Source organism: Oreochromis aureus, linkage group 7 (assembly GCF_013358895.1).
Source record: "Oreochromis aureus strain Israel breed Guangdong linkage group 7, ZZ_aureus, whole genome shotgun sequence".
Lineage (NCBI taxonomy): Eukaryota > Metazoa > Chordata > Actinopteri > Cichliformes > Cichlidae > Oreochromis > Oreochromis aureus.
In genome coordinates, this window is record NC_052948.1 from 19,861,559 (window position 1) to 19,877,727 (window position 16,169).

At 41.6% G+C, this 16,169-nt stretch overlaps 2 protein-coding genes across 4 annotated transcripts; both read left to right on the forward strand.

The window, feature by feature from the left end:
- The first annotated feature begins 2,756 nt into the window (after positions 1–2,756).
- bmt2 (base methyltransferase of 25S rRNA 2 homolog) lies at positions 2,757–10,011 on the forward strand. Of its 2 annotated transcripts, XM_031729140.2 has the most exons (6): positions 2,904–3,008; positions 5,294–5,446; positions 5,569–5,710; positions 5,834–5,962; positions 6,621–6,735; positions 7,040–10,011. In XM_031729140.2, coding segments are annotated over exons 2-6 (1,020 nt in total). In that variant the 5' UTR covers positions 2,904–3,008; positions 5,294–5,445; the 3' UTR covers positions 7,673–10,011. The 2 variants fall into 2 exon arrangements, with proteins under 2 accessions (XP_031584923.1, XP_031585000.1); XM_031729063.2 differs by lacking the exon at positions 5,294–5,446 and having other exon boundaries at positions 2,757–3,008.
- A 622-nt stretch (positions 10,012–10,633) lies between these two features.
- On the forward strand, positions 10,634–15,608 carry tmem168b (transmembrane protein 168b). Of its 2 annotated transcripts, XM_039614512.1 has the most exons (5): positions 10,634–13,033; positions 13,135–13,277; positions 13,430–13,704; positions 14,119–14,654; positions 15,358–15,608. In XM_039614512.1, exons 1-5 carry the CDS (start codon positions 11,900–11,902, stop codon positions 15,586–15,588), a joined length of 2,319 nt encoding a protein of 772 aa, XP_039470446.1. In that variant the 5' UTR covers positions 10,634–11,899; the 3' UTR covers positions 15,589–15,608. The 2 variants fall into 2 exon arrangements, with proteins under 2 accessions (XP_039470446.1, XP_031585115.1); XM_031729255.2 differs by having other exon boundaries at positions 14,119–15,500.
- Positions 15,609–16,169: the final 561 nt, after the last annotated feature.

A 16,169-nucleotide genomic window follows, 5' to 3' on the forward strand; every position in this document is an offset into this window, starting at 1 on the left:
CCTGGGATGAATGAATAAACCCAGATAGAAATCAAGTCACTTGGGCCTATAGCTTTTGCTTCCACTCTGTGTTTTCAACTTTGACTTTTAGCTGTGCAAGCTGAACACAGCTGCTGTATAACTTCAGGGAAAAAAGGATTAGCGCTCTGTTTTAAAAAGAAACACCATAACATTTATAAGTCGGACACACAAATGGTATAAACAGGGGCTTCTTTTTGATTTGAAGTGTTTCTAAATAAAGACAGGATGTTTCTGAGGTATCATGTGAGACACGTGGTAACGCTGTCTTTTGTCTGTAAGCTCATTGACTTTGTTTAGTTTGCAGCCGTGAAACTACCCAGTTATTTGACCTAAAAAGGTGTTTCTCTCAGAAGTAAACCCTTTAGAGCAATAGTAATGCAGTTTTATAAGCTCGGCTGGCATGTTGACTAAACCCTATACCTCTTGGATGGTTTAATAACTATTACAAAGTGCAGCCAGGCAACTGCCGTCTTTGCCAGACTAACAGGTGCCTATCTGACCTCTTTCTAGGTCTTTTTACTCGAATGCAATGATAAATCAAATGTGCTGTGAGAATGGGGATAATGCATTTTTAAATGTTTGCTTAATTATAAATACTAGCGTGAAAAATTTATGATTTATATTAATTGTGTATTATGTGAACCACACTTTATGAAGCATAGAATTGCTTTAGAAGCAAAGGGAAATCAAATTGATACAGTAAAAATCATTTAAACCGAGATGAGACGCAATTAAATAAATTGTAACTTAACAGGGCCATTTTTTTTCTCCACCAAAATATTAGTACACGTCTCGGGTTCCACAGTACATCTAATAAGCATATCTCCAGCTAAATAAACAGTGCCTTAGCCACCATGTGATGTGTGATATTTTGGGAGAGAGAACCTTCACTGTCAGAGGGTTTAAGAATTTATAACTACAACAAAGGTTTAAATAAAGCTACAGCTGTCCTCACTTCACATGAAATCAGTGTTTAAACTGCAAATAAATATACGCCCTCTCCAGACACTTCATAAAGTACACTGTGCTAAAGTCAAGTTGGAATCCCCTTATCCCTTCAGAGCTGCCTTAATTCATAGATTTAACAAGGTGCTGGAAACACTGCTCAGATAGTTTGGTCCCTGTTAACATAGCGTCACACAATTAGTGTGGATTTGTTGGCTGCACATCTATGAGTGAATATTCTGTTGCATGCGCTATTGGACTTAGATCTGGTAACTGTGGAGGCCATCTGAGGTCAGTGAACTCACTGTCATGCTCAAGAAACCAGTTTATGATGATTTGAGCTTTAAGCTCTATTATCCTGCCCGAAACGTCCACTGGAAAATAGGAATACTGTGGTCATAAAGGGATGGACATAGTCAGCAACACACGACAGGAAGGCATCTAAAATTTTATTCATGTAGAATGTAGTCCCTGTGATGAAACTGTAGATTTCTAATATTTGTTATTACCTCGAGTCCATGTGGACATGGTTCTGCTGAACACCGATGTAATAAGTCCACTACCAATGTGGATTTAGTTACTGTATTATTTTCAGTGGGGTTGCACAGTGTCCGCTGTAAGCCATTACCTCATATTCTGAAATGACTGAACTTGCAGTTAATAATAGATGCTGTCCTGCAAATAGCATTGACATATATGGTATTTAACTTTTTCCGTAGCTGTTCACACAGTGGCAGTTTGTTTTCATTAGCCAGAGTCAAATAACCATCTCAGACTATAATACTCTCCATCAGGATTTTCCAAGCCAACTTCCAGAAAAAATAACCATGGATTGGCATCACTTGTGGGTTTTCAAATTCTTAGCCTATTTTAGAAAATATTGAATCATCTTTTCAAAGGTTTAATATCGCTACAGCTTTATAATTGCTCCTTCTTACACTATCCCATTTAACAGGACAAAACATCCTCTCCAGTCACCCTGTCTTAAATCTTGAGAGGGGTTGGAGGCGGGGGACTACATCCTTTATTTGGGTCTGTTATAATATAAAAATCAATTGGCTTAATGCAAAGAAGCCAAATGATATATATATGATATATATGGATGGCACATTGAACTGTGTTCACAGAGAGAGATTTCTGGAAGTGCTCCTGAGCTCGTGCAGTGATTTACATGACAGTGCTGCCATAGGGCATCCAGTTTTGATTTTCAGCCTTGTCCCTTGCACACAGATATTTCTCCAGAGTCTCATCACCTGTTGCTAATACTATGTATTGTGATGATGATGACGATGATGTCATTTTGCATAATATACAGTGCCCCAACTTTTTCGGAACTAGGTTTGTATAACATAATGCTAACAAATTTATTTCACAGGAAGTGCTTCCAGTAGTTTCTTCAACACATGTCCAATATTTTAATTAGAGAACTAATAAAAGAAAGCAAAAAACGACAAAAACACACAAAAAGTTATTCAGTTCAGTGGGATATTGTCTAAGAACATACATTTTTTGTAATTTACTACCTTTGAATAGTTTTAAGGTTTAAATAAATAAATCAGTTGGTTAAAAAACAAAGTTTAGTTTTCTTTTGTGGATAAAAACTTTTGCAAAACACAAAACTACACTGTCTGATGTGTTGTTTACGATTATTTCAGCAATTTACAGATTTACAAATGCACCTGAACGCTTCGCAGCACGCACGCCAGCTCGAGAATGCTTCCACGCCTGTGATTGGACGACGCGCTGTCAGTTTATGACGCGTGTATGCTCCAGGTAGCCAATCGGCTTCCCTGTTGTTGGCTGGTGTGCCGGTTCGCCGGTCGGGTTGCAGCTTGGAAAAGGGGAAACGACTGGCGGAGGGTAACATCGGTGGTGCGGTGCTATGGACCCCAGGGACAATGTCGAGACCGGGGAGACGGAAAACCAGTCGGAGCTATTCTACGTGCCAATTCCAAGTGAAGCACCGTGCAAGAAGGAGCAGGAGAAACTGTCGGGAGTCGTCAAAAACGTCCACAGAAAACTGCGTAGGAAATACAGGGAGGGTAAGCAGCCTCAGTGGGCCCCTCTGTTTCTCTGTGGCCCTGCAGCCTATGGGCTGATACTGTTAGTTATCTCACAAATGTTGAAGTAAGGTTAAAAAGTTAGCGGTTAATCCGGTAATCACGGATTTGTAAGTTTTTAACATTTTTACTTCTGGTTAGCTGTTGTGGTGGCAGACTCCAGTCGACAGCAGCGGGTTGCATCAAGCAAGCGAGGCCATGATTAAAGCTCTTTAGAAATAGATTGTGGCAGCTTACACAAGGCTCTTCTGCAAATAACATCTTATCTCTCTCTCTCTCAAACCTAGTCAACACACATCTTAATATGTGACTGGTGAAAGAAAAAGAGTAACTTTCGATTGGCTCTCTGTTGTCAATAAAAGATAACTCTGTAGACTGAGCAAACAGTTGCCGCAACTTATACAACCTAATTAGTGTTGTTTCTGAGATTTGCTATCGTTCAGAGCCAGACAGCGAAAATAATTTCATTAAAAGACACAATGTGATAGGCCAGAACTTTTTTTTCTTTCTAGTGGAGGTTTAACTGTGTCTCGAAGGAAGGATAAAAGAGCCAAAGGAGATCTGCAACTGTGGAGCTGAGATTGGGGAAAAGAAACTCGTCTTACTTTTTGCCAGGAGAAAAACCACAAAGACGACACAGCAGGTTAAATCCTGTCTGTGGCTGTTGCTTCCTGCTGTTTCTTTGCACACACATGTCATGTAAAGAAGGAAGTTTGTGGTAGGTGAATCATTCACTTTCTTTAAATAATTGGGTCCACTACATATGAGAGACAAGCGTGAGTCTTCTCCTTTTTTTATTTATTTGTTTTGTGGATAAATATCCTCATTTTGGTCATAAGGGAAAACACTGTCTCTAAAGGAACTTTGTTTACCACTATAATGAGTTTTAATTCAGGCAGTTTGCAATTTGGGGATAACTGAAGAAGCAACAAAGTGTCTGTTTAATAGCAGATTACTGTGATTTCTTTGATTTGTTAACTTGGTGGGTATTGATGTCTCTTTGTTTGGCAAGCCTTAAAACAAAGTACAAATAAAATGACCAAATCATTATTGGCCCTTTTTATGCAAAACACAATGCAACCACATGTTCTCATGTTTGTGTTCAAGTAGATGAAATGGGAGGAGGTAATGGATCTTTTAGTTGCAATCACTGTATCGGTTCATAAGCATCCAACCATCTGTCTTGCTTAAATTAAAAAAAAGGGAAGTTTGGAAAACCCCGATCTCAGCTCATCAGCATGCATACTTGTAGCATCTGTTTGTCTGCATCAGATGTCTTATTTTACAGCTCAATCAGTGCGGTTAACTCCATGTTTGAGTTAGCAGTTGAAAGATATATTGATCAAAGATGAATTTTTAAACGTCTTCTGAATTTTAAATTTAGCTGCAAATCCTACAGAAGCTAGGATTTGTTCTGTTGCTGACTGTGCGCTGTGCATAGTGAGGGAGTCCATGTGGGAGGAGTGCACAAGAGGCAAATTTAAAATATCTAGAGGAAATAAATCTTCGCATGAGTCAATGGCCAGGACACAATGGTTTGCAAGATTTATTTATTTATTTCTTCTTCCAGTATAAACTAAGAATATGAATTAATCTACTGCTTGAATGCATGGCTAGTTTGTTTCATTTGAATGCCTCTGAATCGAAATTATACAGTTGGCCATTTCACTGCTCAGAAATATGAAAGAAATCCTGGAAAGTTGTTTTTTTTTTTTAAAAAAGATTTTTTATTTTGAATAGTTAAAATAGTGTCATAGTAAAATGCAGGCATATTAAAATGTCAAGTCTTGGTGTCATTTGTGCATGCGCTGCCCTACTTTACCACCATAAAACACTGCATAACCCTGGTAGTGTATTTAAAATGAGCTTGGATTCATTTGTGGTTTGAATAAGACCTCAGCATTGGAGAGAGTAGCTGCTTGTTTTGGAGCCTAGAAAAGCATAAAGAAGTCATCCTGCGAGCAGATCTCATGATTGGTTAATAAGTAAAGCATGATCTGGTAGGCTTGGCATGGAATCACAGTGGTCATGCTTTGAAAGCACCACTGTTTACCACTAACTCCTCTTGTTGTCCTTTAATTTCTGCAAATCAGATGTAGTTTTCTTTTCTCCCTTCTGGTCATGGGATTTTTCCCTTGTTGGCATGTTTGCTTGTGCTACGGGCTGTCAACGTCTGAGCAGCTGCAAATGGAAAATTTTGTGGACATAACTTTTATTGTGAAATGAGTGTTTTGAGGGTGGGTTTGTTTTTTTTTTGTTTTTTTTAGATGCACAGTTCTGCTTCTGTGCAAGCAGAAACAAGTGAGACATAGGCAATATTGAAGTACCAGCAGTGACCTGAGATTTTTCTGCAGTTTTTTTCCCCTTCTCTTTTTCCAAGATTCTGTTTTGGTGATTTAGTGGATAACCAAAACTTGCAAGTAGGTTGTGAATGTTTTTCTGTTGTCATACAAGAGTAAGACTGAGTACTTAAAGCTGTTTTTTTGCCATGTTTTGGATATTGCTGACCTTATTTTTAAAGGGGTTTGATTATCTCACTTAGTGGGCGACTTTGACAAGATCTGGCGTGAGCACTGCGAGGATGAGCAGACACTGAGTGAGTACGCCCTCGCCATGAAGAATCTTGCTGACAACCATTGGACCAAAAAGTGTGAAGGAGAGGGCCGGATTGAATGGTGTCGCAGGTATGACCGCCCCCAGAGGTCTCCGGGCATCTTTTAGGTTTTATGGAGCCCGATGAAATCAGACTAATCTTAGCCTGTAAAATGAGCTTCTGTAAACGCAGTGTTTTGATGCCACTTCCACAGCGTCTGTCAAGAGTACTTTTTGGATGGTGGAATGAAAAGAGTGTTAGAGAAGGATCAGAAAAGTGCCACGCTTGCTATGGGTATGGGTACAGCATCTACGAGTGCCCAGCCGTACAGCACCATCCCCAGGTAAGATGAAGTAAGAGTGTTATCTGTCATGAGTTAACAGTATATCATAAAGTCTATGTCCCATTTCCATGCTACATATTAACTATACAAAGTACGCCCGTGTCCTTTATTACAGATGCTGGATTTTTGCTATAGAATGAAATGAAAAAATGATGCGGACATTGTTTAATTTGAAAGTTTTTTTTATTTTGAAGATTAGTTAGGAACTTGGTGTAAAGACAAGGCTTCACTTTGTATCACCTTCTGCTCACCTGAGATGATTCTAAGATCCTATTATTTAGTGAGATTTAATTATTTAAAATGCAACATAAAGAAACACTTTTTGCCGTTCAACCAACCAATGGCGCTCTTCTTGGCTTCTGCTGTTAGCGGGACAAAAAACAAGAATTGGTACGACCTGCCCTCACTCTATAGTAATAATAATGTGCAATAATAACAATGTGCAATAAACATACACTTATTCTTTTTATTACTTAAGTTACTGTGTTGTGTTGTGTCATGTTGTACGTAGTGCCGACGTGGGACAGTTTTCCAATTTCATTGTACTATTGTACTATGTATGACTGTGCAATGACAAAGAGTTATCTTATAGTGCGTGTAATGCATGTTTTTGTGTATTATACTCATCAGGCATTGCATGTTGTTGTTTGTGCTACAGTTCGATCTCTCAGCTGGGGAAAATGCGCCTTCTTGATGTGGGAAGCTGCTTTAACCCTTTCTTGAAGTTTGATGAGTTCCTCACAGTCGGTATTGACATAGTGCCTGCAGTTGAGGTACGAGTGCATATTAACTGTGTTTTAAATTTTAATTGACCATGTGCTTTTATACCATTGTTTATTCACATGAAATGGATACAGTTTCCCACTTGGGTGTTTGCGTTATAAAGCAAAAACAACACCAGAAATGAGTCATGCCCTTTGCTAGTGCTGTGGTTAGACTACGTGAAGAAAATCAGCACAACACAGGAAAATGACGCCCAACAGCTGCAAGTCATGAAAACAAACGAGCTGTGTAGAAATGTTTGCTGGCATAGATCAAGTTTAAACCCTGATTTGTGTTAAATTTGTGCTTTTTCAGAGTGTGTACAAGTGTGACTTCCTCAACCTCCAGCTCCAGCAGCCCCTCCAGCTGGCGGGTGATGCAGTCGAGGCTTTCCTCCGCCAGCTCCATAACCCCATCGATGCTCTGCCCGCTCAGCTTTTCCACGTGGTGGTCTTCTCCCTGCTTTTGTCCTACTTCCCCTCACCATACCAGCGCTGGATCTGCTGCAAGAAGGCCCATGAGCTGCTGGATCTGCATGGCCTGCTGCTAATCATCACGCCTGACTCTTCTCACCAAAACCGCCACGCTCTCATGATGCGCAGCTGGCGCGTCGCGGTGGAGTCGCTGGGCTTCAAGCGCTACAAATATGTCAAGTATTCTCACATGCATCTCATCGCCTTCCGAAAGGTGTCTCTGGCCACCACCAGTGACCTGGTGTCACGCAACTACCCTGAGATGCTTTACATCCCTCAGGACTTTAATTCCAATGAGGAGGAAGACTGTGAAGACATCCCAATGCAGGTGCGCTCCGAGTTTGAGGATGACCAGCTAGCTTGGGGCTTCACGGAGCTACCAGACACACCCTATGATTCAGATTCTGGGGAGAGCCAGAGCAGCTCCGTCCCCGGATTTCATGAGTTAGAGGATCCCATCCTGCTCCAGAGCTAGGCTAAACCAGCAACCCTTCCCGCCCCTTTCTCCACCTAAAGCCCCTTTCAGACATGGAAAACGTAACATCGCTAGCTTCAAAAGTCTGTAAAAGCGATGGAATTATATTTAGTTAATACTCCTAATGCTTTCAATCAAATATACCCCTGACAGTGAGCGAGAGAAGGCACAAGCATGAGGTTAGCCACACAGTATTATCAGTGTCAGCTTTTAGAAGTGTAACCACACTTTTGAAAGTTAAAGGAGGCTCTCCCACTCAAACTCTGAGAGAGAGAGAGACGGGGGGGGGGGATCTCTCTTCTGTAATGGGAATAGAAATGGGTCACAGAGGTTAGTACTCTCATCTGAGACACATTTATGTCCATGTTATTGCTGTTTAATGCATCCTCTAGTCAGCTGAGCAACTCACAATGAAGCACGGGACACATTAATGTTAATGTTTCAAGGCTTGACCTAGTAAGATTGGTATTGCCAAAGAGCGACCAGGATGCTGATTGAGACGTGAAGCCGACACATTTCGATGCTGCCAGGTTACCATAAACGGAGAGCGTGTCTGAAAAGGGCTTAATTGTCGTGTCCCCTCCAACTGCTGCGCTGCCAAATTTAACCAGCTGCATTCTTACCCCACTTCTACGTCTCCTTCTCAAAACAATGCAGTTTGCACAGTGTGAAAGAGAAACGTTTACAGATAATTTTCTCATATCCACACTCCTTTCAGAGTGTGCGCGCACACACACGCGCACACACACACACACACACACACTCACACACTAAGATGGATATATTTTGATAAATAGTTAGGTTTTTTAAGAGTTGGAAATCGAATGCCCGCAAGATCTCTGAACTCCCCGCTCCTCTTAACATCAAAAGTCAGCTTGTCTACGTTCTGTACTCAGTCTCTGTTTGAAATAAGCTAGAGTCGCAGGCTACTCTGTACAAAAAAAGCCAAATACAGCAAACCTAAGCAGCGCGACAGGGGTTTGATTGCACTGGTGAGACAGAGATGGAATAAGTAGAAGGGCGTGTTTGCTTCTGGCACATACAGCTCAACTTCCTGAAAACTTTTTTTTGATGTTCATTTTAGTTTTCCAAGACATAAAAAAAGCTTATTGTTTGGAAATAGATATCCATAGTCAAACAGTCAAACATTGGTGTTGTAAATTGTGGCAATGCCTTGGTAACTTGGCATTGAATGATTATGTGTATCTTTTACCAAAAAAAACAACAAAAAACTGGTATTTGTAGCATTTGAAACATTTTCAGAACCATACAGTAGTATTAGTAGGTTTACTAATGTGAAACGTTAACTGTTTACTTATAGTGTTTAAAAAGGTACAAGTGCAAAGTAGGTACAAGGTTTTTCTTTTGCTCTTCTCTTAAAGACTGACTTCATTCTGAATGATCTTTTTCCTGCTGTTGCATTTAATCTTTTTTTTTTTTTTTGTCTTAAGCAGCAGATTGGTACAACACTGCATGTCAGTGACTTTACACCAGTTTCCTTTGACACAGTTTTACAACTTTGATGTGAAAATACAGCACTCCACAAAAGCAGATGCAGAGTTCCTTAGAAAAATCACAGAGAGAAAATACATTTACACTCACTTTTGTAAAAAGGTGAAATATTGTATAATTTAGAAAGCGAGGTAAGATGTGAAAACGCTGTATGCTGCAGGGAGGTTTTAGCTAAGACACTACCAGGTGAAATGTTATTGTGTGTTCCTGCTGGTCCCTGAATAGACTAAATGTGTGGGTGTGGCTTAGAGTGTGTGACTGAAGGAGTGAATTTATAGTGTATGGATTTTTTTTTTGTTTTGGTCAGTGGCACTTTATCATTGATCCCAAAGGGTGTCACAAAATGTTGTCTCTTTTCAGAACTTTTCAATGTGATAGGCCCACAAAACGATATCAATAATAACTATAAGGTGCCTTCTGTGTTTTTGTATTCATCGCAAACAGACTTTCACGCCCCTGAAGTGATGATATCGAGCTTCTTTGGCCAAATGGTTGACACGAACTGTCAAGTTCTTCTTCGTCATATTAGTGGAACAATACGTTTATGTAATGCAGTGTGCTTTTGCCATTTCCATATCATTTTCTGGTTAATGCATATCTCTGCTGTTTTGTTTTTTCTTCCTGATTTTTAACAGGGGAAAAAAAATTTCACAGTACATATTCAGACTTTAAAGGAGCGTGTTTTGTGATTTGTCTTCCAGTGTTTCTTTTGGCCTATTTGCATGATATGGATCATCTTCATTATCAGCATTTTCAACAGTGCAGAACAATGTGTGCTTACAGTACCATTGTATTTCTCTTTTATAAATGAATGTAAATATAAGGTGGCGGCGTGTGTGTTCCTTCTTTTGTGCTAATATTTTTATATTTAAAAAAATCAGTTGTTTACAACTTAAAACATTATGAGGAGTCTGTGACTCTCTTTTACAACTTGGTCAGAATTTCTTCTTCTTTTGATAGTACTATACAGAAATATTTTTTCGAAAAAACATTCAAACCCCATGGCCGTAGAGTTTTTAATGAGTAATATTAAAAAAAGCAGTGTTAGTGTTTTTGTAAGGAAGGGATGTCATATTCATTTTACATTGTGGGCCCCGTACAGCCCACTTTGATGGGGCTAGACCGTCGAGTGGGCCAGAGCAGTGAAACTCCTCTTTCTGTCAGAGCAGACACATTTAACTAAACTTTTAATGCCTGAGATTATGATAATATAAGAAAAAAGTGCACTTTCGTGATACATGTGTAAAATAACAAGGTTCTTGTAGCTTATTACCCAGATTTATAAAATCTAAAATTATCAAGTTTATAAATTTTAACAACTTTATAAAGTCTCGTTTTGTTAATTCTGATTTTTTTTTCCAGACCCACTTTAGAAAAACTGACATTTCTTCAGTAGATGGTGAAAAAATTGGTGACGTGATGGAATTTTTGGTAATTTCATTTATTAACTATTACATGCACTACACAAAGAAACTCTTATGAACTCCTTCAAAGCCATCCAATTATTGTCTTTGCCAGGCTGATTCTGGCTCCAGCACCATATGTTTGACACCCCTGTAAAGTGATGGGAGACCTCTAATCTCTAAAGGGTTATCTAAATACATATGTGCGGTCAAAAGAGTAGCTGGTAGGGTCTCAAATTGAGCCCACACAGAAATCAGAACAACTTCAGTGTGCTTTAAACACTGCTCATCCAAAGTCCATGAAGTTGTAGTGGAGAGAAGCAGAAATGTAATTGTTCATCTGGTGTTTTAATAATAGTAGCAGAGTGCACTGACTGGCACGTTGGTCCAAAGTCTTCCATAAGCGTTCAACTAGGGTTGAAATTTTGAGAATATGAATGCTATGCAACTGGCATAATTATGCTCGTCAAACCATTTAGCGACCCCTCGTGCCCTGAGGATAGAAGTAAAATGGTAGAGGACGCTTCCATATCCACAGGAAAAAAGCGATTACTAAAAAAATTAAAAAGTAGTTAATTAAAGTGTTAATATCCTTATCTACAAGGGAAAATGTAGGCCTAAACCATGTCGGGGGAAAAACGTCAACAAACTGGATTTTCTAAATGCAGGGGTCAAATAATCGGATCTTCCTTGAATGTGTCACTTGTTAGTTCCTGCCAGCACGGAGAAAGATGCTAGCAACTACGGAAAAAAATAATACTATTTTTGTCTTTGTTTTGTTTTTTTGGCGGCGGGGGGTCTTATATTAGTTTAACTGAGGGAACTCATTAAAAAAATAAATAAAAGAAAAAAAAAACTGCATCAACAATACAGTTTGGACGTTTGAACTTTTCAACACCAGTTCTGACCCTTTATGCTTACCGTAGTCTTAGCACAATCATGGCGACTGTCATCTGACTGAAAAGTTTTGATGTGAAACTTTTTGAACTGATGTCTTTCACAGTCCCGCTGGCTGGCGTCAGAACAACCCAACTGCGATCGTTTAGAATCGTACCAAACGTCAGATGGAACAATAAAGCAAGTGACATCCAAGATGTGAGTGTTTTGACCGCTGACACTAACCGTCCTGATGATGTGCCGCTGAGGAGCTAACGCCAGCTAAGCTAGCTACTTTCAACAAGTTAGCCCGCTGGCTAAACCGAGTTTGAATGTCGCGGGATTTCAGATGTCACCGCGGACAGTAGACCGGGTAATATCTGACTTAAATGCCATTTTTTGGTTTCAGGTAGTTGGTATTTAATTTAAAAGGAAAATGTGTCGTTTTCTACGCTACTGTGTCAGTCACTGCCTTCACGCAGCGATGACCCGGCTGGAGGAAGTCAACGGAGAGATGAGCATGTGGTCATCAGTCCGGTGGCTAGGCTACTTGTCCGGACTTAACCTGCTCGTGGCCCTGTGCATGGGTCTCTATGTCCGGTGGGAGACAAGCGCGGAGTCCGCTCTTCTTGTCATTTTTGTTTTGGCCCTGGTTGTCCTCGGAATAGCCATTGGCCTCTACTACTTCAGTATGGAGAGGATGAGCCTCAGCATCCTCCACCTGTGGTTCGGTTTTTTGCTGGGTCTCCTGTGTTTCCTCAACTCCCCCGCCCTGGACGTCGACGTCAGGGAGCAGGTTGCCAACTACCTGCTGCTGGCCAGCGTGGCTCTGAGGACACTGTGGGCGCTGCTGGAGAGACTGGTTGGATGTGCTAGGTATCGCCCTGCCTTCTTGACCTCCGCGGAGCGGCTGGAGCTAGCTGGCTTTGCGATCGCCAGCACCGCGCTGCTCATCCAGAAGTCCCTGAGCGTGATGGTACTCGTGGTGGCTCTGGGCACGGTCATGGTTGCGCTGCGGATGAAGGCTCTCCTGGCTCTCGCCAACCTGGTGTCCTTCGCTGTCATCACCGCCGTGCTGTTCTTTCAGTCTCTGAACATTACCACCAACCCGTTCGCCCTCTCCTGCTTCTTCAGTCAGCTCATCTGCGACCCTCTGCTCGATGTCTACTTCAGCGGTCTCTCTGTGACTGAGCGCTGGCAACCGTTTCTGGTGTGGAGGGGGCTGTGGCGCCGGGTCTCCCTCCTGCCCCTGCTGGCGGTGGAGGTGAGCTTCATCGTCCTTTCTGCTGGGAGACTCTCAGACCTGGAACAGTGGTACCGCACGATCCCAGCCTTCGTAGTGTGCGCGCTCTTCTGGGGTATTTGCCACATGGTGTTTGTCATCACTGTGTGGGGCTTTCACTCTAAGCTCAGCGAATGCCAGAGGCTGTGCTGGTCCCAGGGGTCAGAGGTCAGCGGCCTGGACAAGGTGATGGCCTCCAAAGGCATGCGACATTTCTGCCTCATCTCTGAACGCCTGGTGTTCTTTACTCTGGTGTCCACGGTGGCTGTGGGTGCTCTGTGCTGGCAGGTAGGTCTGTCTCAAAAATGCTTTACTGCTACAGCACACAGGTTATTCTGTTTCCTGTTTCATTTATCCCTTTACATGACTCTTGTAAATTTGCTCTGCAGGCCAAAAACAGTTTGTTTGTGAGCACTTTCCTGCTCATTCTGCCCCTGGAGTCTCTGTTCCATGGACTCTTCCATGAGCTCGGGAACACCCTGGGAGGAACATGCGTGGGGTATGCAGTGGTCATTCCCACCAACTACTGCAGGTAGAGGTCCAGCGTTGTATCTGAGAATTAGAAACATCTTCAAGTCAATTTAGACCACATTCAGATTCATGTTTGGATTTACATCATTGATATTCTGTGCACTCAAATGAAATGGAATTCTGAAAGTGGCATAATTCTCCTTCCTGTTACAGTCCTGACGGTCAGCCGATGCTGCTGCCTCCAGACAAGGTGCATGAGTTGAACAGGCGCTCTACGGGTATGTTGAACAACGTGCAGCGCTTCTTTGCCCACCACCTGATTGAGACGTTTGGCTGTGACTATTCCACCAGCGGGGTAACCCTGGAGGCTCTGCAGTCCAAGATGAAATCCTTTCTGGACCTCCGCACCCCAGACGGCCCACGCCACGACACCTACGTGATCTTCTACAGTGGCCATACGCATCGCACTGGCGAGTGGGCGCTGGCAGGTGAGAGAGGCGTTAAGTTGAAGCAATCATGATTAGGAATCGCTCTTTTTTTTTTTCTAAACCTGCGTATATATTTGAAGAAAAAAAAAGTTTGGCACTTTCAAAAAGGAAACATGACCTGGGTTGTTGTAAAAATATTTTTTAACCAAATTTTGAATTTAAGTTTCATTTATTTTGAGTATAAAATGCTGTTTTGTTTATTAAATAGCCAGAAATATTAGGAAAATGCATATTAATGCATACTACATACTAAATGTACAATCAGTCATGCATATGTCTGTAGGTACTCCACCCAGAGGCCAATTTTGAACCAGCAAAAACCCTGGCAGTAGGATAATGCAAAAATGTTTAAATTGAACTGAGAATGTGTGCCATTGTTTTGGAGTCATCTGTAATCAGCTGTTTCATCTTTAGGTGGAGAGACTCTACGTCTGGATCACATCTTGGAGTGGTGGAGGGAGAAGAACGCCAACTTCTGTTCCCGCCTTGTTGTGGTCCTCGACTGTGACAACTCTCTGCCATGGGTGAAGGCGGTTAGGAAGGTGGAGGACCTGTATGTGGCCATCCAGGGAGCGACGCTCTCCAGAGTGGCGGACGTCGAACTGCACGACCTGCCACAGCTCGGAGACTTCACCTCCGAGTGGGTGGAGTACAACTGCAACTCAAACAGCAACATCCAGTGGTCAGAGAGGGGCAGGGCGGTTTCTGCTGCCTACGGCATCTCCAAACACTGGGGCGACTACATGCTGCACCTACCAACAGGAAGCGACGTCACCAATCACTGGAGCATGTATTTCCCCCGGGTGACCTATCCTGTGGTCCAGCTGGCGCTGTGGTGCGGCAGCCTAAACCTGCTGTGGACCTGCAGCGCCTGTCTGCGATGTCTCAAGAGACTCAAGCTCAACTGGTTTCCACCAGCAATACTGGACACGGGGCAGGGCTTCAAACTGGTCAGATCATAGAAATATGAGTGAACCTGTTTTTATTTGAAGAATATATTTCTAAAAATATTTTCTAAAGTTGATTTTGTTGTTGTTGTTAGGTTTGGGTTTCTTTTTTTTTTTTTTTAAATTCTTTTTGTATCCTAAAGACAGTCAGCTGTTGGATTATAAGATTGTCAACCAGAATCCTTTCAAGTTACTTTAAAAATAAGCCAGTTACTGATTGGGACGTTGACAAAGTTAATATTTAAAGTGTCTGAAAAGCAGTTCTGTTAATGTGTGACTGGATTCGAAGGTCTTATTCTTTCTTCCCCAGACATTAGACAAATACACAATGCAAGGTGAGACTGAACATGGACCCTATTTTGCACATTTTAGCACCGTATTGACTGTTAGAGCTGAGCCACCTCGGTTTCCTGCACATTCACACAGGTGCCTTTTAGCTTCACCAAAACTCAAACTTGCTAGGCTGATTGTTTTTAACCTTAAACCAAAGAGTCAACGGTACGTTTTCAGAGGAGGATCTCAGGCATAAAAGCTGTTCTCGGCACTCTTCAGCTGCAGATTTTGCTAATATTATTCTGTTATGATGAAATGATTCCTCGTACATGTTTCTGCACTCCTACAAATATTTTGTCACTCGTTGCTTACTGTATGCTTGAATGCACTGCTTTGTCTGTTCTAAACAACATTTTTGAATGCCTTTTACCAGGTGATCTTTAAATCCACTCCTGCTGCTTCAGGGAGTCCTCGAAGACTTAATTGTACCAATGCACTACAAGCCAGGTGCTGGAAGACCTGCAGTCTCTCTTGTAATGGAAGAGGAATTTGTTTTCTTCCTGGGGGTTTATTACAGTTCACTGAACTATGCAACTGTATGCCAATAGGCTGTGTGTATAGAAAGGGATTCATGGGAAGAAAACCTGGTGGCGCTATGCAATAAAAAGTCAAATATCACTCCAATGTATGAACTTACTGATCTCCTTATATTATTTTTAAAAAGGGGTATCATTTCATCCATCTCCTTAGTCTCTTATCTAGTTCATAGTTGCAGAGGTGCTGTTACTCATCAGTGCCATGGAGTCTGCTTGGATTCTGCTTATTTATCAGTTCTGATTACTGAGGTACCACTGTTGTCCTTTCACAAAAGGAACTGATAGTCGTCAGGGTATTTTTTTCCCCGGTGGATTGGGAACACTTGTCAGTCAGTGTTGAAGACTTTTTTGCAAGGCCACTATCTTGTGATAATTTGGCGGAAGCGCAATGGTGATAAGATTTATTGGAAATGTTTATCTTGTATAAAATCCATAATCACAAGTAACTTTATAGAAAACTGAGGAATCTGGAAAGCTGGAAATATTTCAAACTTAAGAGAAAAAAAAACTGTATGCCACATGTGTGACTAAGCATTTTAGTAGTTACTTCCCAAGTTTTGTGGCAGTTTCCACTTGTCACATGTCGAGCCCGTCTAACGAGTACATCAAGAGCAAAACAGATAAAAATTTGATGGAATTTGTTTCCATG

Excerpts from the sequence above, each read along its gene's own strand:
- bmt2 (XM_031729063.2), top strand. The coding sequence starts at position 2,849 with ATGGACCCCAGGGACAATGTCGAGACCGGGGAGACGGAAAACCAGTCG. Across the intron at positions 3,009-5,568 it reads GCGTAGGAAATACAGGGAGG|TGGGCGACTTTGACAAGATC; the intron begins GTAAGCAGCCTC and ends TATCTCACTTAG. Across the intron at positions 5,711-5,833 it reads CGGATTGAATGGTGTCGCAG|CGTCTGTCAAGAGTACTTTT; the intron begins GTATGACCGCCC and ends CCACTTCCACAG.
- tmem168b (XM_039614512.1), top strand. The coding sequence starts at position 11,900 with ATGTGTCGTTTTCTACGCTACTGTGTCAGTCACTGCCTTCACGCAGCG. Across the intron at positions 13,034-13,134 it reads TGGGTGCTCTGTGCTGGCAG|GCCAAAAACAGTTTGTTTGT; the intron begins GTAGGTCTGTCT and ends TTTGCTCTGCAG. Across the intron at positions 13,705-14,118 it reads TGGCGAGTGGGCGCTGGCAG|GTGGAGAGACTCTACGTCTG; the intron begins GTGAGAGAGGCG and ends TTTCATCTTTAG.